This window comes from Haplochromis burtoni, unplaced genomic scaffold, assembly GCF_018398535.1.
Source record: "Haplochromis burtoni strain Fernald_Lab_line unplaced genomic scaffold, NCSU_Asbu1 Contig_293, whole genome shotgun sequence".
Classification (NCBI taxonomy): Eukaryota; Metazoa; Chordata; class Actinopteri; order Cichliformes; family Cichlidae; genus Haplochromis; species Haplochromis burtoni.
Genome location: NW_024582654.1, coordinates 274192 through 296643, shown reverse-complemented (window position 1 = coordinate 296643; position 22452 = coordinate 274192). Strand labels below are relative to the sequence as shown.

At 44.4% G+C, this 22452-nt stretch overlaps 1 protein-coding gene across 2 annotated transcripts in view; it reads right to left on the bottom strand.

The window, feature by feature from the left end:
• Positions 1 to 22452, bottom strand: part of cux2b (cut-like homeobox 2b) — a 96451-nt gene that overhangs the window by 52172 nt on the left and 21827 nt on the right. For both annotated transcript variants that reach the window (XM_005940556.2, XM_005940558.3), the window contains exons 2-3: positions 7496 to 7606; positions 3704 to 3751 (exon numbers count right to left, since the gene is read on the bottom strand). In XM_005940556.2, coding sequence (XP_005940618.1) covers positions 3704 to 3751; positions 7496 to 7606 — 159 coding nt within the window. The remainder of the gene's footprint in view (positions 1 to 3703; positions 3752 to 7495; positions 7607 to 22452) is intronic.

Sequence of the window (22452 nt, the reverse complement as noted above, 5' to 3'; positions counted from 1 at the left end):
TGCTTTTAAAACTGTACGTAGTCTACTAGCAGCTTTTTATCAGACTGTATGACTCTGCTGCTCACTCATTCCGACACCACCTTCCCAAGTTAGCCATCCACTCATGCAATCTGTACCTAATAACCGCAAGGTTTAGCCCATGATGAAGATCTGTCTTCATTGAGCTGGAAAAGCTGTAGCGTCGCCGAGCATTTTTCCTAACGGCGCAGTCCCTCATCTATGAAAGTGCCATAGAGCCCCTCAGACAATTAGGCAGGGAAAAGCTTTATGACCGTTAGACTCACTCAGCGAGCGGCACTCTCACTGCCAGCACCGCCAGGAGCGCTGGCTCGTGCAGAAAGGTAATTACGGAGCCTCTCATAATGACACAGAGGAAGCTTGCGTCATAACACCCACAGCCTTTTATCATAGCGCTGTAATTAATTATCATCCTTTACTCTTTGATTCATTCCACTATTCATAACATATTCATACATTCAAGAGAAATTATCATTTCCTTCAGGAATTAATCAAAAAGGAGGAAAAACTGGTCGGCTCTCGATGGATGATCAAAGATGGTGGTCGTCTACCTCGCCGCGTGGAGTACGGGAGGGCAGCTCAGGGCGAGGCATTATGGGCAAAGGTCTCCACTCAGCTCTTATACTCGTGGACAAATTATCTGCAAGAAGCCTTAAACGAGGATGAAAATACAGTTGCAGAAGCTTTTAACGACACAAACAAAAAAGCACTAAAGCAGATATGACAATCCAAACAACTGTTTTGTCTTTTTTATTGCACATTTCTGGTGCCGCTCTCCAGCATGAAAGGTCATATTACCAGCACAGTCCACCTTTCCAGACAAGACACAGCAGCCATTTTGAGATGTCTTAATTCATTTGAAAAAGACCTCCAAAGCTCACACAGAAAAACAAGCAACCACAACAACAACAATATACATGAAAACATTGTCTTCCCTCACATCATCACTTTTAGCACCTCAGGGGAAGAAATGGCACAGTTAGACTCATAAACAGGTGTCCACCGGCCCCCAGCTCGCACTGCTTTAATAGCTGTTTGATGTTTTTGATGTCTAGTCAGCTCGATCGTACCTTACTGCTTGATAATGAGGGCCAATAATGATTCCTGAGCTTGAGGGGTTAATGGCATGTAACCGGCAGAGCTGCTAATTACACGTTACAAACTATTTATCAGAATCTCCATCTGCGCAAGCACCACAACTCTCATTGTGCACGCTAAATTACTCTACGGATTATCATTGTAAAGCAAGTTTCAGTAATTAGGGACCCATACTGCTGTTTTCTTTTTCCGAGATCGCCGAACGACATCAAGAGGAGAGGAGAGAAAAATAGAATGAGTGCTTAATTTGGGCCTGATATTCAGATTGTCCGGATGTGAGGAGGAATCTGCCTCTCTCCTGCAAACATACCAGGAATCACGGTTCGTCCTGAGGGGAGTTTATACTCTAAAGTGAGAGGGAGGTGTAAATTGCACTGAGAAGCCCGCGAAGTCTCGGTGAGAGTCGGCAAAGTCTGTTTTTCCTGTATGTTCAGATGGCAGCGAGAGCTCTGAGAGAGAGAGCTGTGTGAACAGCGCGGTCCAACGGGCCCCGGCTCTCCAGCGATCGGTTATTTGAGAAATAACTGTCATATCCCTCAGCCCCAAAGGTGTGCCTGAGACCATGGAGACGTGTACCATCTCCTCTTCTTCGCCGTAAATTTTTATTAAAATTACCTTCTTAATAAGACAGTGTTCATTATAAAACCAAAAACGCCGGTCTCCCAGGGCCCTGTGGATTAATAAGGACAGCGGTGTATTTTAAGCCGTAAACTCAGCTCCTCACTGTCCTTAATCTCCTTCCTACTTCACAAGGCCAAATTAACACCTCTCCTCAGCTCTGACGGGACCTCATTAGCAAACTTCCAGGGAAAGAAAAGAGGAGAGCAGAACGAAAGGAGAAAAAAAAAGAGAGAGGAGAAGAAGGAGGGAAGCGACCAATGACAGCCACCAGCTCTGGGATTAACCCTTTCTCCTCCTCCAGCTCTGCGGAAAAACTAGGTCGGCAACGTGTTTCTAATCAGTCGCCTGGTTAGTGATAATTAGAAGGCGAGATTGGACGGGAGAAGAGAGGGAAAGTGGGTGGGGAACATTGAAATGAAAAAAGAAAAGAAAGGGAACCTGTCATGTCGCAAACACTTCAAAGGAGCCGACTTCTCCTTTAGAAGTGGCATGATGAGGGTCCAAATACCAAGAGGCACTCCTCTGGGCCTCCGAACTGCAATGAGGGAGGGGAAGAAAAGGGGGGCAGGGACCCAGTTTTTTTTCCTCCTCGCAAGTATGCATCCTCACACACGCACACGCAGAACACGCCGGGACTTTTCTACGGTTCACCACCTGTACAGTGCACCTGCAGGGGAGCTTCGGTCTATCCCAAACCGCACAGCCAAATAAGCACATCCAACTCCAACCTTCCCTTCCACTGTCTCCCCCTGCAGCAGCAGCAGGTCGAGGTCCCACGGCTTACACTGAGGTCGAGCAGACTACCGCTGGGTAAAGTTCACAAGCCTCTGCAAGCTGTTTGACATTACCAATAAGGTCAAAGTGTATCAGAAAAACACCAGAGGATTAGATTATTATGGTGTGCTTAGTTGCCTGCTGCACCCTGCGATCAAAAAATAGCTTTTTTGCTTTGCAAGCTGGCTTACTTATAAATGTGCAGAACACGAGCCTGTGGTAGTTACACAAGAGAGACCAAGAGGTACCCAGAGAGGCCTGCAGCTAACATGAAAAAAAGAAAAAAATCATTGCTCATTATCAGCCATCTATTTTATCTACTATGAAACATCTCGAGACTCCCAGTTGTCAGACATCAATGGTGCTTAAATTAATCCTTTGGGTTCCTGTTTGCACAATAAAGATATGGAAGGGTGCTTCTGATATTTGTGGAACTTTACAGTCGGAGTAATTGAATTAGCACAGAAATCAACCACAGGGTGCTGAATGTGATAGCTCCTGCCAGAAAACACGCTTACTTGGGCATAGTCAATTATAAAGCATTAAAAAGAAGCTGCCAATAATCGCTTCCAAGAGATCTGAACAATCCATGCCGAGTGTTCTAATGTTTACCGATGATGAGGCTTTCAGGTTAGCGCTGAGCGGGAGTTTAGAAGGGGGAGAACGAGACTGGAAACATATTTGTGGTATCATTTCCATAAGCCTCTGCTTCGTGGACCATAATGCAGCTCACAAATGTGATTTATGACCTTGGTTTAATGGCTAGAGCAGAGTCTTGGTAGGTATCAGATGACTTTTTCAATATGGCGACGTCAGAGGGGGCACGCTGAATGCACCATCACAACAGGAAATGAGGGCTTGTCTCAGCCAAGAAAATATGAGAAGCCAGATATCTGATCATCTAATGGCAGATAGATGCTACTTCACTTTGACAGAAAAGGCATCAGTCAATAAGCACCAGATGAGCAGTAACATGAAAAGCACGCCATGGATTCCTTGCCCTATCAATCAAGTGTTTCTTTCCAGGAGCACAGTGGTCTGCTTTGGTCAGTGTGCTAAGCAAGAGTGTCTCCTTTCAGTAGATTATAATGTTATGCAGACAAAGCCTCAGACATCGTCGATAAAAGCGCTGAATCTGCTAAATCCGCTGCTGAATCAGTGATCCGTAGCATGCAAAAGTCGTGCGACTCACCTGGGCTTGGAAACTCTTGAGAACAGGTGCCACCATCTCCCGGACTTCCTGTGTACAGACAAAACAAATTGTCTCAGCACTTTGTCGTTTTTGCACACACTCCACCTGTCTACCAGTCCCAGTGCGGCACAAACATAAGAAAGAGCACGTTAATGGATTCTCACCACAGCTTCCCTCACATTGCACGTGTGCTGCCGGTGAGTTACGTCGTAATGGGGTGTGAGTATTAGTGGTTAAACCTGAAGAGTTTGAGTGGGCATGTTTCAAAAGTGGGGCTTTCCACTAGCTAGAGATCCAGACGTGTGCGAGCTCTCGCAGCCTCAGGTAAGGGGATTGTGCTGCCAGTGGTGACAGCCTGATCCTGTCTTAAACGCCTGTATTATACTGACAAGATTACAGCAGCACACTACAGGCTGAGATAGGCAGGCAGCATAGCAAATAGCTTGAAGGTTAATTTATAAAATATAAAAATATTCCCTTTGAATTCAGCCTACATGTCAATAGTTGATCATTTCAAAGGAAGATGATGAAAAAGGACTAAATCATATCTGTATCTCTCTTAGGTTTTGCTTTTCATGTACTCGGTTCAATCTACCTTAATTGCCATTTTGCTTTACAAAAGCAAGGTGCATCGAGGTCTCAGCACATTTTTAATGTAAAGCAGAAGAACATGAAAATAAGTGATGTCTATATAGCTTCTTAGTAGGTATTAAAAATAGCCCAGAACATAAATAATGACACATGAAATTCTACATGTTGTTAAAATCTTATTGTGATGTATTAAGTGTAATGGTTAGGATAGTTTGACATCCGCCCCTTTTAGTAGAATTTAGTAGCGTCTGAAAGTATGATTAGTCAGGATGTGACAAAAAAATGCTCTCTTTCACTTTTTCTACTCTTGGTCCTGCATGATGTCAATGCGAGGGGATATCCCTGTTGTAGTCACCTGAGCCATACACCTCTGGATGTAAGAATTCAAGCCCCACCCACCTGATGTTCAAACCTCTTGTAGTCAGAAGAAAGTTTTCTTAAAGGGAGGGGAAAAACGGCTCGCTTCAGACAGAAGATAAGACGAGCTCAATAAAGATTATATTTTAACTGTGAATTATGCAAAGCTATTCAGGTCCAAGAACATAAATATGGAACTAGAAAATGAGCATAACGGGTCCTGGTTAAATAAGATAAGATATTTTTAGTACCCCTAAATAATGACAAGACAAGAACTGATTGTAAACAGAAGAAATATTATAGCTTATGTTCGCTTCAAATGACATTCACATTCCAGTACTTACACTGAAAGATGCATTGCTTGTGTTTAATAGTTTCTCTCCGTGGTGCTAACCACAAAGAGATCTCATATCTGACTACACTGTAGTTAATGCAATGAAATTTCATTAAGGAAAGCTATTCAGAACTGGTTCCAGATTGTCCAGTTCATCAGAATCATATGGCTCCAAGTGCATCACTCCTTTTTACCAGTGCCAACATGTTTCATGAACAGCTACATATTGAAAAATAATCAACATTAAATGGCCTGTATTTATATAGCGCTTTACTAGTCCCTAAGGACCCCAAAGCGCTTTACATATCCAGTCATCCACCCATTCACACACTGGTGATGGCAAGCTACATTGTAGCCACAGCCACCCTGGGGCGCACTGACAGAGGCGAGGCTGCCGGACACTGGCGCCACCGGGCCCTCTGACCACCACCAGTAGGCAACGGGTGCAGTATCTTGCCCAAGGACACAACAAACGAGACTGTCCAAGCCGGGGCTCGAACCGGCAACCTTCCGATTACAAGGCGAACTCCCAACACTTGAGCCACGATCGCCCCGTAACATTAACTTTTAATAAGTGGGGCACACCTCATATACTTATTTCTCCTTTAGTTTCTACACTGTGTTCAAAACTCTAACATAATAAAAACTGTTTTGTTGTGGCTCAGCTAAGAAGAATCAATAACAGTATTGGTATCAAGTCTTATCAATATCTATCGCCGGTCCTCATTCTACGGCAGCCCTGAGAGGTCAAATGCATTGCAACTTAAGAAAACGTCAGCATATAGAAAAGCTACCAAAAAAAAAAAACTACACACAAAAAACACAACGGAAAGAGAAAAGATAAAATGCAACTCAAGCGTTTCTGTGGAGACGATAACGTGACAAGCTGCGAAAGTGACAAGCTAACAATAAACGACTAATAGCAAACACGTAGCTACAGTATTACATGAACCATGTGACCTTACCTTTGTCTTTTTCTCCCTCACGGCACTGATTAATCCTTCTTTTAAGCGTATCTCAGCGGCGCAACCCTTCACATGTTTTAGTTTCTGTCACTTCTGCAGCTGTTTTGTCACCTTAATGCCTCCTCCCCCCCCCCAAAACATCTGTTGTGCTTTGACTCTCAGGGCCACCGTATCATTCGCTTTAAAGTCTTAATTAAGGAATCTCATCATTGGCAAACAACAACTTCAACATTTAAATTTGACTTTGGCTTAAGGTAGAATTTTTTTGTTTGTCCCTCAACAAGAAAATCTAAGAATTACAGATGAACTATTAATTAAGAAATAAAATAAAGAGGGGAAAATAGTGCTGGTGGTAAGACAGCAGAAGGAAGGAAGTAGCAAGAAGAGGCTATATGAAAAGATCAATGCAGAGTCAGTGGTCCACACCGCTTCAGCTGAAGGCAAACAGTGGATGTAAAGAAACACAAAGCTATGAGATTACATGTGAGATTATGGCTAAGAAGCTAAAAGGGCCTGCTTCATCACTGTAGCAAACTTTAGGGATGCTACTTGTATGTTAGCCTAGCTTTGGAGTAAAATACACAATTTATCTGAGCATCTGTTTAGACTTTTTTTTTTTTAGCATGAGCACATTTCACGTTTGTGTACAGCATGTGTGTAAACATATGTTGAGAAATAGCTTGGGTAATGTGTATATGTAATAATATTCTAATTAGCCATGTGCTTGGTTATGGTAATTAGCCATGTGGAGCTTTGTTTTAAGAGACTGCAAAACATGCTATTCTAGTGAAAGCTGTTAGAAGAGAGTTCAGAAAAAGAATGAACTGAAGATGCATCAGACTAACGGAGTTCACTTGTTGTTAAAGGAAAGGAAAGTAGCTGCTTTGATAGCTCAGTGTATATCACAACTTGTGTCTGGTTCTGTATTGTAACATACAACCAGAGACAAAGTAGTGAACCCTAACAGGCGGGATGGTGCAGAGGGGGATGCGTCCTAATCAGCATTCATCACATTGTTTAGTCAGAATCCCTTTCCTTAATGGGTTTGGAGAGACACCTGTTCCTGATCCATCTCATAAACCTGGAGATATATCAACATCCACTGCCAACTCTGACACCAAGATAACTTTTTCATAAAGTGGTGCTTTAGCTTTGGAGTTGAAAGCAACCAGCACAGTCGTGCTTACCTTTTTTTGCAAATGAGCCCCCTCAACCCTCATCGCACCAAGCCAGAGGCTAATACTGCAAGGCCTCAGCATTTAAATATTAACTGATCTACTGGAAAGGGGAAGGGAGGAGGCTAACCCTGATTTCTCGCAAGTGCTGCGCACTGTTAACATACAGTATGCTAATGCAGGCTTTACAAGAGAAATAATTCCCTGTTCAAAAAGGTATGTGCGGGGGCTTGAGCAGCTGCAGTGATGCAGACAGTCAGTACCTGCTGAGGTGAAGATGAGCAAAATGGCACATAGTTGAAATAATGTAGGGGGGTCATATGTGTGTATGTGTGAGACAGTGTAAGGGGTGGGGGGGTGCCAGACTCACCTCAGGGACATTTCTCTTGAACTCTCTGCTCAGCTCTACCAGGTGCTTGTGGGAATGTTCACTCTCCTCTTGTCGACCCGCCAGTTCAGACGCTGCAGAGTTTAGCTCCCTCTACAAAACACACAAAAGACAGACAAACGGTGAGACGGGGGGAGAGAGAAACAGAGCGAGACAGAGAGAGAGAGAGACGGCACTTTAGGGAGCCGGCCAAAGCTCATCCAGTAAAGCTTAAGAGTGTACATAAATAAAAATACACTGCTGAATATTAACAATGTAATCCTTCATGATCTCACAGCAGTAATACTTACAGCTAGCCCTGGCCCATAAATAATTAAGCCAAAATAAATCCAATGCCTACAGTAGCAGAAGGCCTTTTAGATAATCAGTATTTGAAATAATCAATACGCTTGCAACAGCTATAGAGCGCCAGTGAGCGAATGGGGTGAGAGGGTGGAGGGTGAGAGAGAGAGCAAGGGAGGGAGGGGGTCACATGTTAAGGCCCAATAACCTGACAAACACCCTTATAAACAAATGGAGCTTCCTTCTGAAATGAGTGGCTGTTTTTTAAGCCCGGCCGAGACCTGATTCAAACACACGAGCGCCTCACATGCTGTAGTAATTACCACAGGTCAGATCTATTTTCAGCCTCTTTTCCATCTCTCTCCCCCATCGCCCGCACCAATCTTTATATTGATCCCGCTCAGATTTTCAATACGCGACAGCAGCCTCCATAGCTTTAAACCACATTACCCTTTTGCTACAACAACGGGCCCCAATTGCTATTCCATTAATGTCACATCGGTTGCTTACATATCTGTAGTCATAGCAAAACGAGAGCTCCGCCCTGCCGACATGTCTGATCCGCTATGCATAGCTGCCTGTGCAGCAGGCCCCTTCATCAGAACCTTGCATTCACCGTGGACTCAGCTGCACCACATGCCATCCGCAAATCCAATATTATTGATCAGTCATCCAATTCCCGGCTCTTTCAGCAAACAGAAAAAAAAGGGAGAAAGCAGATTCGAACTCTGCTTTCCTACACCGAGCAGTGAAACAGACAGCAGTGTATTCCTCTTAGTTTGGACTGTGATTATCAGTAATTGACGAGGATCTTCTTCTCTTGTAACTGCTGGGTTACAATATAAAAAGTGGAGTAGGGGATTCAGTTACCACTACGAATTTATATATGACGCCGGGAAATTAAATTGACTGTGTTTTAATTAATCTGCAGTCTTACTTAAAGGCAATTTAATAAATCATAACACGACAAGGAGGAGAGGGAAAAAAGTCAGATAATGGAAGGATGAAGCTTCCAACCAGCCGTGGCCTCGTGGGATGGTGACAGCCTGTCGGTTGGAGAAGCGGTCTGTTAATTGAAGGGCTGCTGGTTCAAGTCCCTGGACTGGCGAGTCAAAAAGGGGCTAAAGTAGGAATGTGCACTGTCTTAAGCGAGATGCTATACACTGAGACTCTAACGCCACAACTTTACCAATTTGTCTACAAGAAAGGTACCTGACTGATGCTATGGCCTCGGCAGTAAAAGTTTGTTGCGACAGCATGCAAGCCTTGAGGACATTTACAACCTTGGCGCTGTATTGGCCAAGGTCCATGCTCCTGAGATGTGACGAGCAGCGTCCAATGTCAAAGCTACAGCTTTAATGCCCATCAATCCACTCCAGGTTCCTCTACAGGAGGTTATATTAAACTTATCCCACTAACTCTTTCTTCTCCAACCGTCTTAGCCTATAAAATGTTCCACAGAAGTCCATTTAAATGTTAGGTATGGCATTATTGTATGTCACAAAACTATAACAGCATTTTATTCTTTCTGACTTCCTGACTCTTTCATTGGCGTTCAGCCTCAATGCAACACACTGAATCTTTAAATTTGTTCAATCAAAACAACACTTTCAGTCATTAAAAGGTTAAAAACCATACAACTAAGGATGTACTGATCCATCACTCCAATATCACTATCAGCCCATTTATCAGCCCAGTTGACATATGCAATGAAAGCAGTGAGAGCCAAGCTGAGGTCTAAAACTTTCAATTTAACTTTTTTGAGTGCCCTAACATGTAAAAAAAAATCAGATTTAATTCATGCAGCTTTGTTTATTTTCTATAGATCTTAAACTTGAACTGTCGAACTGTGTCCAGTTGTTGAATTATAGTAATTTTATAACAACGCACATGGATAGTCATGTGTAACATGTTTGCAAAGGATTTAATTTCTGACAAAAACTTCACTTTCCAAGAAATCGGTGATCGATCACTGAACACAGAGCGTCATCGCCACAGGCTAAAGACGGAAAAGTCACAAGCATCACTACAAGGGGGCAAATGTTCCTGACTGGCCAGGTTGCACCTCCAGGCATGTGCTGCTGTGCTAAGCTGCAGTTTTCCGCTCATAGCCAAGAGGTTTGCTGGATGAAGATTTTTAGCAAAATAGTGAAGTTAACAAATATTGGAAAGTCTGGTTCTTCTCGACTGCATCATTTCTTGGTTGTTTTTGTGGCAGCAGCCAATCTCTGTTAGCGTCTTTGCTCATTTTTCCCCATATGCATCGCATATTGAGATTGATGTTTATCATTTGTGTCACTTTAGCAAAAGCTAAATATAAAAAAAAAGAAAAACATTTTTTAAATGTATTTGCTATCCTGGACATAAAGTAAAAGCACTGGTATAGACAATCGACCAAGTTATTTTAAACATTGGCATTAGCATCAGCCCAGAGTTTCACTACAGGTGATGCCATAAATATATAAACACATATAAAATTATATTTTTTCACTGTTCACAAAGCCTTAGATGAGACTGCTCTCATGTGGTATATATGCAACATATAAACCAGTGGCCAACTGAACAGATTAGGTGCACGCAAATAAAGAAATAAGACGAGCTAGAAGATACATAGTGCAAGTGTAGTTTTGTCTTTTAAGGAAGACTGCTAACAATACGAATAATAGACATTACCACCCATTTTATTCTGGGTCAGTTGTTTTCATAGCTCACTGCAGTTATTTTCTATGTGTGTCTGGGTCTGTGTGAAATTGCTTTGCATTAATACAAAAAGAAACTAAAGAAAAACTTAAACTGCAGCAATGCAATGTGTAGTTTTCAAGTAATGACAGGTCAAGTTGAAGTCAATCATGCCTAAAAGGCTGCGTACCTTGTATTTATACCAAAGACCAACGTAACATGTTTGAACATCTACCCTTGTCAAAACGTCCCAATATTTATGATACGTTTGGTGAGAAGGAAATGTGTCTTTCCTTGTAAATCGTGCTGTCACAGAAGGAAAAAAAAAAAGAAAGAAAAAGGGCATGGCTGTACAGGATAAGGCGACAGGACTTTATAAATTCCTGTTAGTCCTCACAGTCCATCTGGGATGAGCCTTCCTGGAGATTAGAGAGTCGGCTTTCTGAAGCCGGCCAACCTCCACTAGATTCAAATGGCCCTAGACTGGCTAATCTTGCCAAGAGAAAATTCCTCAAGAAGTGACTTTGAGTGGATTTTATAAGTACTTAAGATATAACAGTGTGGTTTTTCTGAGTCTGCCCGTGCGTCAGTGGCTTCGCCGTAAAGCTGGGCTCACTTTTATTGCAGCTCAGCTGATGAGAATGGTGGATACTCATGCAGTATGCAAGTCAAACAGTGCAGTCATTATGGCACGGTTATTTTGAAAGCATCCCCACAGTTTCTAGACCATTACGAGGGAGGGGAGCCTGGGCAACAGCCCATCAAATGAAACCTACTGCCTGTCTTTCTGGAAAGAAGTGAGGCAGAACAGACGGTTTGCTACTTTGGTTGTCTTGTTCAGACTGATGATGGGAGAAACTCACAATATAGTGTTGCTGAAATAGCAATGCTATCTCTGGAGACAAAAGATACTGAGGAAGACTTTTCCTCTGCTTCCTAATCAGATGTGATCCGTTTCAACCTACAACCAGGGGACCTTCAAGATCCCTGATAAAATTCACTTATCTCCCTTCATTATGTTGGGCTTCATCTTTCACAGGATCAATTGCATGAACATGTAGATTTCTTCGTCTTAAAAAAAGAGGAAGAAAAGGCAAGTTGCAACAAGCTGTGCAAAGAGGAGTTTCTCAGTAATCATTTGACAGGTTTTAAAAAGGGCGATTGGGACCAAATTTTCAGTGTGTGGCAGTCAGGTCAATACAGAGCTCCTGTCATTAAGCCTCTGCCAGTCAAACATCCAGCCATAATTGATGAGTTTCCCCTGGGAGGGCGGAGCTGTCACTGGGACCAGAGGAGGCAGGAAAGAGGGATTTTGAGAATGGAACCAGTCCTGGTGTGCTCCCATCGATACGTGAGAAGAAGGCAATCTTGGTGACTCGAAAACAAAGACCAAGAAAGAAGGAGCTTAGTGGTTTTAACAGGCTAGATCTGCACCCTATTGGCAGCCTGTAAACGGACTAGCGGCTCAATGACCAGCTAAACACAAGGGAAGGAAAAAATAGCTGTGAAACCATGACTCATATATCCTTTGGCTTACAAAAGCAGACTGTGGCCTTGTGACACTGACCAAAGACGGACCCCATAGTGGAGCCATCAGATGATATGATAAAGCAGCTGTTTATACTACATTAAGAGGTCTGAGGTTTATGCAAAGCGTGTTGCAGCGAAGGCTACAGGCACAGATCCTTTCAGATTCCATAGGGTGAGAGAAGCAGGCAAGAAACTGGAGGTTAGAGGTGGCAAGAAATCTGACACAAAAAAAAAGACAAAGCGAGTATGTTATGTTTCTTTAAATGATGATTCTAGGCAAAGGGAAGTTGGATAAAAGCTAATTAACACAATTGTTCTTGACAAAAAAAAAAGTGGAGCAAAATGATGTGCTGTAGCAATCTGTGCAAGCAGGAATGTTTTAGGTAAAATCCAGGACTCGCTAATGTGTTATGTTGGAGTAGATTTGACATTGATTCATTAAACCTTGCTCATCTTGATTACATCTGTGGTGGTAAGCTATTTTCTGGCCTTTCACAAAGACAAGCCGTGGTGGAAAATGTTGACAACTGTGCAAAAAAAAGAAAACTAGCAAGGTACTGCATTGAGGTAGACTGAGTCAAAATCACTATTGTGTGCAGTGGGCTTGGACAGCACAAATTAAATAGGGAAAAAATAGGAAGGAGGAGGAGAGAGGGGAAAATGCAGATGGGGGTATTATTTTTCTTTTTGTATCCCATCTAATTGCAATCATAGGCAGATGTCTGAAAGTGTGACAGCATCAGCAGAATTGCTGCTGAGAGCACAGAATCTTTGTCTAAAAATAATCAGACATTCTGTGTGCTGCTGTTTGTTATAATGGTAATCGATGCTGGAGGCTTTGAATTCCATCAATTTATAGATCCACTCTGTTCTGCCTGGTGACTGTACTGCCTCACAACCCCCACCGCATACGCACACTGACACAACAACACACACTCTTTGCACGCAAGGTCTTGCACAAAAGAGCGATTTGGCACACATGTGTGCGCACAGACACATGTGCGCTGACATCTGCACACGGGGGGCTGCAGCGAACGAGGCAGAGCGGGGACCAGTATGTGATTAAGATAAGTGTAGTTTCCTTTCATACTTTCCTTATCGCTTCTCATTCTCTGTGAGGCACAAGATTGTCCATAGCAGCCTCAGATTAGCCCCGCATCTGAGACGCCACATTCGAGAGGGCAGACTGATCAATAAATCAAATCACTACAATCAATGGCCCCAATCACTGCAGTCTAGTCTGGCCTCAATATTATGATTGGCAAACGCTCCCAGCCGCTAACGGCGGAGGGAGTGGTTTGGCTGAAGGGGTTAGAGGAGCTCGGGGAGAGGCGCACGTTGGCGCCTGTCCATATGAAAGATCCAAAATGAACTCTTATCTGGCCTCCTTGAGCTGAGCGTCAGTTAAGGGCACAAACAGACAGCGTGTGTCTATGTGGGTGCTAGACCGCCCAGACAAACCCAGCAGGGAGGAGCTTCTGACCTCCGCGACCCCACACTTGGAATGTGAGCTGAGCATGCAGCTTCTGACAGGGATGCTGTGGGGGGGCGGGATGCTATCACCTGGCATCCCCCTCCATCTGTTTATTCCCCGAACTGATGCTTCGTTAGCTTTGCTCTACATCATTTCATGTCACCATCACACTGCGGTTCAACCAAACTACCCAATACCCACTATTACCCAATATTTCCCAGTTCGTTTAAACAACTGTGAGTGCCACATGGGGTTGAGCTTAACCCAAGATAAAGATTTAGAAAAAGTTACAAAGTATACGGTCTACCCACAAAAATATTATCTAAACATGGTTATGAAGAGGTCTGCACTGAAAGCCTGCCAAACACTGACTGCCAACGGCTAATTAAAGAGAAATAAGGCGCAAATAAGCAGCTTCCACACACAGCTATTTGCATACACATCTGTTAGGTAAGGTAACACAGACTTGCCTCAACTTTATATTCAATTCAATTCAAATTAGTGACAAATCACAACAACAGATAAATACCCTACAATAATACAGACAAAACCCCAACAATCAAACGACCTGCTATGAGCAAGCACCTGGCGACAGTGGGAAGGAAAAACTCCTTTTTAATAGGAAGAACCCTCCAACACAATCAGGCTCAGGGAGGGGCAGCTATGTGCTGTGACGGGTTAGCAGTTAGCAGAGGAAGACAGGACAAACATGAATGTCTGTGGGCAATAAATCTGTTAAAGTATCATCTGTAAAGACAATTTCCTTGTTTTCATGGGAAAAAAGGCAGAATGAGTGACCACAAAAAAATAAAGACGAGAGAGAATAAACCATCAGCTATCAGCCAAATCATAATTTTTGTATTTGCCCAGAAAATCACAATCCATGCGTATTTCAGTCAGAGAGCTCATATTTGAATTTACTGATTTATTAAAGCAACAGAATATAGCGAGAGTTCAGCTCTGAAATCATCTCTTCCCAAAAATATGACACACGTAGAATCTGGGACATAATAAGTAATTATCCCTCAGAGCCCACAGGTGAATGCTGGGGTAGTGGAGGGGCAGCGATGCAGGACAGCAGCAGGCCTGACATGTCTGAGGAGGCGATAGGAAATTCTGCAGCTTAAACAGACTTCGAATGATATGAAGACATGATGCCTTCCTTTCCTTTTCCCTTGCCATTGCCTTATTACATTTGTGGGAGTAGAGTAATCACAGGATTGGAGGTTTGATCCCATGCTCATTGCGCACGTCATATAAAAGCGTACAAGCTGCAGCTGAAAAATGCTGCAGCAGTCATGCAGGAACTGTGTATAATAAGCATGTGTGCTCCGAGTGTCCAATAAGTCTCCTTTCACCTCCTCTGATACAATTTATGTCTCCTTGTGAGGTCCTGACACCGAGGTTGGGAACCCTAGCTCCGTCCACTGTGTAGCAGCAATGCTGACTGCATTGTGCATAAACAGGTAAAGGTGTATAGTGTACAGACTGTGTGTGAGGACTTACCGGCGAATGCGGAGGGAAAATAAATAAATAAATGTTTTTTAAAACTCACGTTTCATTTTGACACCTCGCTCAACTCTGGACTGGAAAGTCTGATAAATCATCCAAAATAATTAATCCCCAGTCAGTCAGGCTGTCTTCAAACAGCATGCTAAATCTTACAAAAGGAAGGAGAAGCGCGTGAGCGTTACAACCATCAGCAAAAGGTGTGACTGGTGTTGTCAGCCATTATTCGTCATACCCTGCTTCATTTAGAGAGTTTTTGGCGCCTGATGCGCCAGAGCACAGCCTACTTGTCAACACTTCTCTCTCTTTAAATCCAACATGCACGCTTGGACACACATGTACACACAAATGCGCTTTTCCCCCTCTTTTTTTTTCACACTAATGCACTGGTAATTCATCTTAGTATGACCAGGGAGGCCCTAATTCCATTTATTGTCAAGTCTTATTCAAAAATAGTATCAAGAGGTATCATGAAAACATCTTATTACAGCTCTTTCAAACAATCCTGTATCCACTCTGAAACCAATGAATAACTTTAAATGCCCTCCAATTAGAAACTTCAAATTACAATCCATGACTGAGCGCTCCAAACGAAGGCCAATTACAACACCTTATATATCATCATTAAGGCCTAGCATTGTTCTGCTCCTTTCAAACTCTGTGGTTACAATCAGGGTGTCTATTGTCATTGTGTTGTACATGCAGGGTGACTAATTACACAGTCCTATGATTCATTAGCAGACTAGTGGGTTGAAACCTGAGCGAAGACACGATAACCTCAGTCGGCCAAAATGATCGGCTCAAATGGAGATGTGAATATGAAAGAGCAACGGGGAGGTGTTACAATAGTTGAGAATTAGAAAAAAGAGAGAGCCCGGTGCTTCAAACACAATAACCGTCCAAAATAAGTTGGGGGGGTTTTCTTTTCTGGGGTATGCGTGAAAAATTAGGCGAGCGGCAACAGTGTCGCACTTGAATAGAATTGGGGACAGGTTTTGCTTTCTGGTTTCTAATAACTTTCAAAGTGGAAACAGAGGAGCGTGCTGCGGGGGACTCGTTCCTGTGAAGCTTCACCATTGAGGTCAGTTTGCACGAGAGGAGGAAGGCTCCGCAGACGCAGCCATCGCTGCCGTGGCCCACTTTCACCTGAAACGACGAGCTGCAGCGATGCAGCACAGCTAACCTGCGATTGTTTATTCTCTCTTAAGAAATGTCAATCTGTTCGCTCTCAGGTGTGCTGCTCTTCCTCTTGTTTTTGTTGTTTTCTCTACCCCCCACCACCCCATCCTCTACGTTTTCCCTTGTCGATTGCGGTGAGATCAAAGCGAAGCCGCTGGAAGAATCTGAATATTTCAGGTGTGGAGAGAGGGCTGCGTTTCACACCACCTGTGTAGCGCCGAGAGACGGGTCCCTCCTCTCGCTCAGACTCAGTTAGTGGGGCCCCTGGGGCCCGGCGACATAAACCGGGGCCACCTGTCTGAGAGAGAGGGAACACTCCCTTTACCCTCCCTCTCGGCATCACACTTTCATTTTACAGCATTTGAACCAAAAATAAATGAATCTAAATAGAGCGGTGAGAGTGGGAATAAAACCGGAGCTGACAACAAGCAGCCGAGAGCTTTGAGCTCCGTCACAAAAGGCTCGGGGAACTGGCAGGCGAGTTCTGTTGTCACAAAATGGGAGCAGCCACTTGAAAGGCCAGTTTATACTTCAGTCGCTTTAAAATTTGCCCTGTTGTGCAACAGAAGGTAGCGCTCGTATATTAAATGATAAGCTCGGTCAGGAGATTGTTTCCTGCCTTAATACGGCGCACAGCGTCGAGCAGGTCTGTGGGATGATTCTCATCACATCGTCAGGGCCACCACATCTGACCCAAAGCAAATAAAAAGCATCCCTGATGCCTGCACCAGCTTTGCCAGTTTGATGTAGCCTCTCTCCTCGGAGGGCCGTGCGCCTCGCCACGTGTGCAAGTGCAAGTGCAAGCGCTCGCCAACGTGCGCGTGTTGAGCGGACATGTGCTCAGGGGGGCGTGGAGGAGGTTCCACGCTGCCGGTTTCCAGCCATGTCTCTCAAAAGGGCCGTAAAGTCTTTACAGCAAATTCCTTACATTCATCTGTGTCAGAGCGCTCGGCACACATTAGGCGTTTACACGGGAGGAAACACAATCTATTTGATGCTACACTGCCCACACGTCCAGAGCCCTCCTCCTCACGCTGGAGATTCACAGTGTTTAACTTCCATTTCATATTCTGAACAGGCAGGCAGACAGGCAGGCGAGTGCGGGGAATGGACTCCATCTTGCTGTAAATCAGCGTTTAAACAGCCGACTAAATGTAATCTGGAATGAGTCAACAAGAGGGCCCGCTCAAGATATTTGTTTTTATTTATTCTGGAATGTGCAATTGATTTTTGTTGTTCTCCCTAATGATGTATGCAAACGGTGCACTGAAAAAAGTCACACTTCTTTTTCTTTTTTTTGCCCCCCTCTGCTGCCGCCTGATGCTGCTTCCCATCTTTTAATATCAGGGATACTTATGAGAACAAGTGGAGGTTAATCTAGGGAGCGGGTCATAGCCAAGCGGCTCTTTGTAAATGTCAGCTGGGAGATCCGGGCCTCTCTTATTACCACACTAAACCAACACGGCTGATGGCTCCAAGACGGATGTGTGGCTCGGAGGTGTCTTCCCCCTCCGCCCCTGCTTCTCGCCACCATCACGGACCAAACCCATCCCAGAAAACCTTATTAATCAATCGATTTATCGCCATAAATCAGGCCAGGCTTTGATTGTATCAGCAAGTCCATGCGATCAATCAATTAGTCGGGACCTAGCAGCCCAATTTGCCTAAAGAAAGATGAATGCTCCCCCGCATCATCCATTTGGCTGTCCGTTTACCCATCAAACACGGCTGCTGTTGACTCCCAGGCCCAACGTGCATCCTTTTATTGATTTCTGCAGATTAAACTTGCAAAAGAATCAAAGGACACTTAACTGACTGGGAATTATTCTGCCTTCATTTGTAGTGAAGTATGTTCTGTGCCGTCTTTTGATGGCGTCGCCTCGTATCATCAAAAACAAGTGTAAACATTAAATTCCAGCAGGCACAGCTCTTTTGAGCAGACCAAAGTGACAGCTACAGAGGATAATGCTCATAAGTAACTGGGGGGAAAAAATAAAATAAATGGGGCACAATGGGACAAATCATGGATTATTAGTAGTCAGCCCTACCCAGGTTTATATGGCAAGGCAAGGGGGAGTGGGGGGAGCTGAGCTAGGAAACAGCTGGGTGAACAAACAGCGGAAAACATATGTGTAATGACATATTTGTTTCATATTTTATCCCAACTGTGAATTCCAATCCACATTGTGACACCAGCTGCCTCGGTCCAGTGCCTCCCATCTGCAACTCTGTGTCAAGACGTCTCCCAGGACGAGCTGGGAAACTTCGGGGACGACAAAAAACCGACAGGAGCAAGTAGAGCACGACAGAGTGGGCTCCCGGAGCCTCGGTGTGCTTCTCCCCGAGCGGCAGGTTGGAATGCGGCAGACTGCGGCGCTGCCATGGAGAGGAAAGAACGCCCGGGGCTCCCCAGAGAGAAAATCTGTAGGGGCATTAGGGCCCCACCAGACCTGGTTCTGCTTCACACCCCTAGATCCTGCGCTGTAACAGCCAGGGGGAGGGTGCCGCAAAGCTATCTGCCGGGGCTTTACAGTGCTGCCCAATCTCCCCAAGACTCACCATGTAATTAGAGATAAAGACAGAGGGCTCGGCTACTCAACCTCAATTCTCCCAGCTTCACACACGGCTGCCCACCCATAGCCCCCCCAAGAGGAAACCCCACCACACTGCCACTACATCAGCAGCCGTGTACGCTAGCTGTCTACAAACCCCATCATCTCCCGACCGAGAGTTCCACACGCTAAACATTTAAGACGCTACACAATCGTGACTACTGCCGTTCAAATATGAAGTATCCTGGAGTTGTACAACGGCAGAGTGCTTTTTTTTCTTCCTTCGACGCCATACTCCACATATTATCTGTACTGAAGAGGATTCATATTGTAAAATTTTCTCAGGTAAACAATAACCACGGTAAATAAGTAATTTTTCTTCATATCTAAAACTTCATCCAGGCAAGGCAGAAAAATTTAGAGGATATAGCAGAGGAGGAACTCTCGAGTATATTCAAGAAACATAAAATTATACTATGGAAGGATCCATTATTCATCTCAGATACATTTTTCATTTAAGAGTGGGCTGGATATGAGCAATGATGAATGCATCGCCCAGGATGCAATTTGTATGTAAAATAACAGAAGATTACAGAATATGTTTTAAGTGCAAATGCAGTTTGTTGCCATCTAAGTAGAAAATGCATTCCTACAAAAAGGAATAAGACCTGAGCCCCATGATGCTCCCTCATAAAAATCACTTAGCCCATAGCTAGGCCCCTCGCCAGTCCACAGAGCGGGTTACAATGAGAGGCTCAAGTGATGAATGAGCCGACTGGAGTAGATTTTCATTCATATAATATACACTACCTCTTGGCGTGCCATTTGAAAATGTGGGGATAAGTAAACTGAATTACTAAGACTAATTCAACTCGCATCCAGCTCAGCAGCACACTTCCTTGAAATCCGCCCCTCCAAAAGCGAACGCACACGGCGAACGCACACGGCGTAAACACGGCGTCTACGCACAAGCGCGCACAAACATACAAGAGTGTTTCGCTGCCTGCCAGGCATCCACATGTTCCTCTCAGGACTCGCTCTCTCCTCATCAGCTTCACTCGGTGCACACCGTCTCAATTCAGCGCATCTCAAAGACACACAAAGAGCCTTCCCCTGCATTCACAGTACAAAGATTGAATACAGGCCCCTAACACAAGACATGCCCACCACAGAGCATGTAATACAACTCATTACTGGGCACGCAGGGTGGAGAGGGCTGTGATGGGAGAGACAAGCACAACAGGGAGAGGACGGGGGGTAGGGGGAGCCTCTTAGACCAACATCTCCATCTTTCTTCACAACTAGCAAAGCTCTTAAACAAAAGCTTAATAACTAAAGCCACCCGTGTTTTTCCATGCCGGTGGAATTGCAAGAAAAAACAGAAATACTGCTCACACTTTGGGTGAAATTCAAACAGCCTCAAGGCCACTGTGTGCCTGCTTTACATGGTGGATAGCATTCAGCTCTGAATTGTAACTTCCCCTGCTGCCTCTGACCCACAAGCAAACCACTGTATGTCCAATCACAAAGAGACAGGGGGACAGTGTATCTGGGTCAGCTGCATTGATCTGAGCTCTGGGGTCAGGTTTTTGTGTGTGGACGAGAGGGCACTAGGTTTGGCTCCGTGCACGCAGAGCCAAAGAGAGGGTGCCATGTTTATCAAGGTAGGCAGGGAGGAAGGAGGACAGCTAATCCACCACCGCACGCAGCCTCGTGGACCTTCCGTAACCTCGGGGCAATCGCATGACCTGAGGCGAGGCATTACACACATTAAAAAGACATGAACTTCAGAGCATTGGAGTTTCAAGCACGCGATCAATGTGGCCACAGGTGCAAACATTTTCTGCACTGCCAGTGGAATGCCCTTTTTCCACCCCCTCTCACAGGATTACACTGGAGCCTGTTTTTGCACTGTGTTCATGTTAATGTCAGCAATAATAAAGACCTGCAGCGCAAGAAACAATAAAAAAAAAACAAAAAAAAACCGAGCGTGAGCTGGAGACAGCTTTTGGAGGTGGGCTGGAAGCAGCGCGGGGAGTCGGGAGCGAGGGCAGGATGTGAGGAGTATGTCAACTTCTCCCTGTCTGCTCCCCGTGTTCGCTCGCTTCAGACTGAGGGGAGCAAATGGGCCTAATTCACACTGGCTATGTGTGAGTGTCTCTGCTGTCTAGCAGCGTGAGAGGGAATTAGATCTATGGTTTGTAGCCTTCATCCCTTCCCAGACAGACTTGTTCCGGCTCAGAGGCGCTGCCTAATCCGCACCTCTCTCCCGCTTGCACTCCCGGAAAATGACTTCACACAGCTGCCTCAAACACCCAACGCAGCAATTCTCGTCTGACTGAACTCCCCCCTACTCAAAAAAAAAAAAAAAACTCAGCAGACCTCCCATAGCTCATTTAACATACCAATTCATCCCCAAAGCCCACCCTACCCCCTCCTTTTAGGAGTTGAAAACAACAAGGAAAACAACTAGAGCCCCACTTGATAATTTAAGGGCTCTTTTCTCCAGAGAGCTGTCAGATTCAGCGGTATACTGAGAGGAATTCAAAGTGTGAGGAGGTACCCTGAGTGAGCAGTAGTTGGTTTATAGGATGTCTGTGACTCACCACGTATTTTTTTTTTTTAAAGATATAGGAATTTGAATCACCTGAGGTACCAATTCAGCTCTTCCTTGAGCCCGTCTTCCTCCATCTATGTACCCATCCCCATCAAGTGGGTAAGAAGTGAATTAAAGTGAATGTCAATTCACAATGAGGGCTCTGGGAACACAAAGCCAAACGAGTTCTCACATTAAAACCCAGATCTTGGCCAGGTGGATTCTTGTAGTTGTTGTCAAGGACACAATCATAGTAGATAGGGCCGGGCTGCAAGAGGGCTGCTCCCAGGCACAGCGGCCTATGGAGGGTAGCTCTGGATAATAGCGAAGGCCACTCAGACAGACACTCCAGCCTTGAGGACAGGAAACGGGGGGAGATCCTTGTTATAAAGCCCAAGTCTATCTCCTAACAGCTTTTATCTGTTTAAGAATACCCCCACCTACGCAGTGACGCCTTACACTCCTAACCTTCTTTTGTCTGTTCCATAGAAGAATATAAAAGATGGACCTAGACACCTTGACATCACCCATTGGTTTCTGGATTCTGCATTTTATAGTCTCAAAGTTAGGTTTTTAGTGCTGGCTATAATGTTGTTGTTTTTTATGATGTAGAGTAAGTTATTGGCTAAGGCTAGCAAGCTCCAAGGATTCAATACACATATATAAACAGCCTGGCAACTAAGAAAAAAAAAGTATAAAATAAAAAAAAAAATGATTTGTCACATATGTACATTAACCTCCCAGGACCTCGCATCCACATATGTGGACATCACATTTTGGGTTGTCTAGACCAAAATACTAAATTGTGCTCTACAAGGGCCTGACATCCACTTATGAGGACATTATTACTGCCACTGTTCTATCGAAATTTAAAATGAATGTCCTCTTATGTGGATCTTATTTTTCTCAGAAACAAAAAATCAGGTAATTCTTTGTTTTTACACTCATCAGGGCCCAATCAGCCCAAATAGCAAAGAGAAAGTAAAAATGCATGCCATGAAAGAGTTCGGGTCTTAGGAGGTTAAGAATACTCCAAAAGGCACCAAATCAACTCACTGTAGTGGAGGTGATGCCCAGCAGACCTCTGGGAGCTATAGCTGCTTATGTCTGGGTGACTTAAAATCAAATCAAAGCAGCA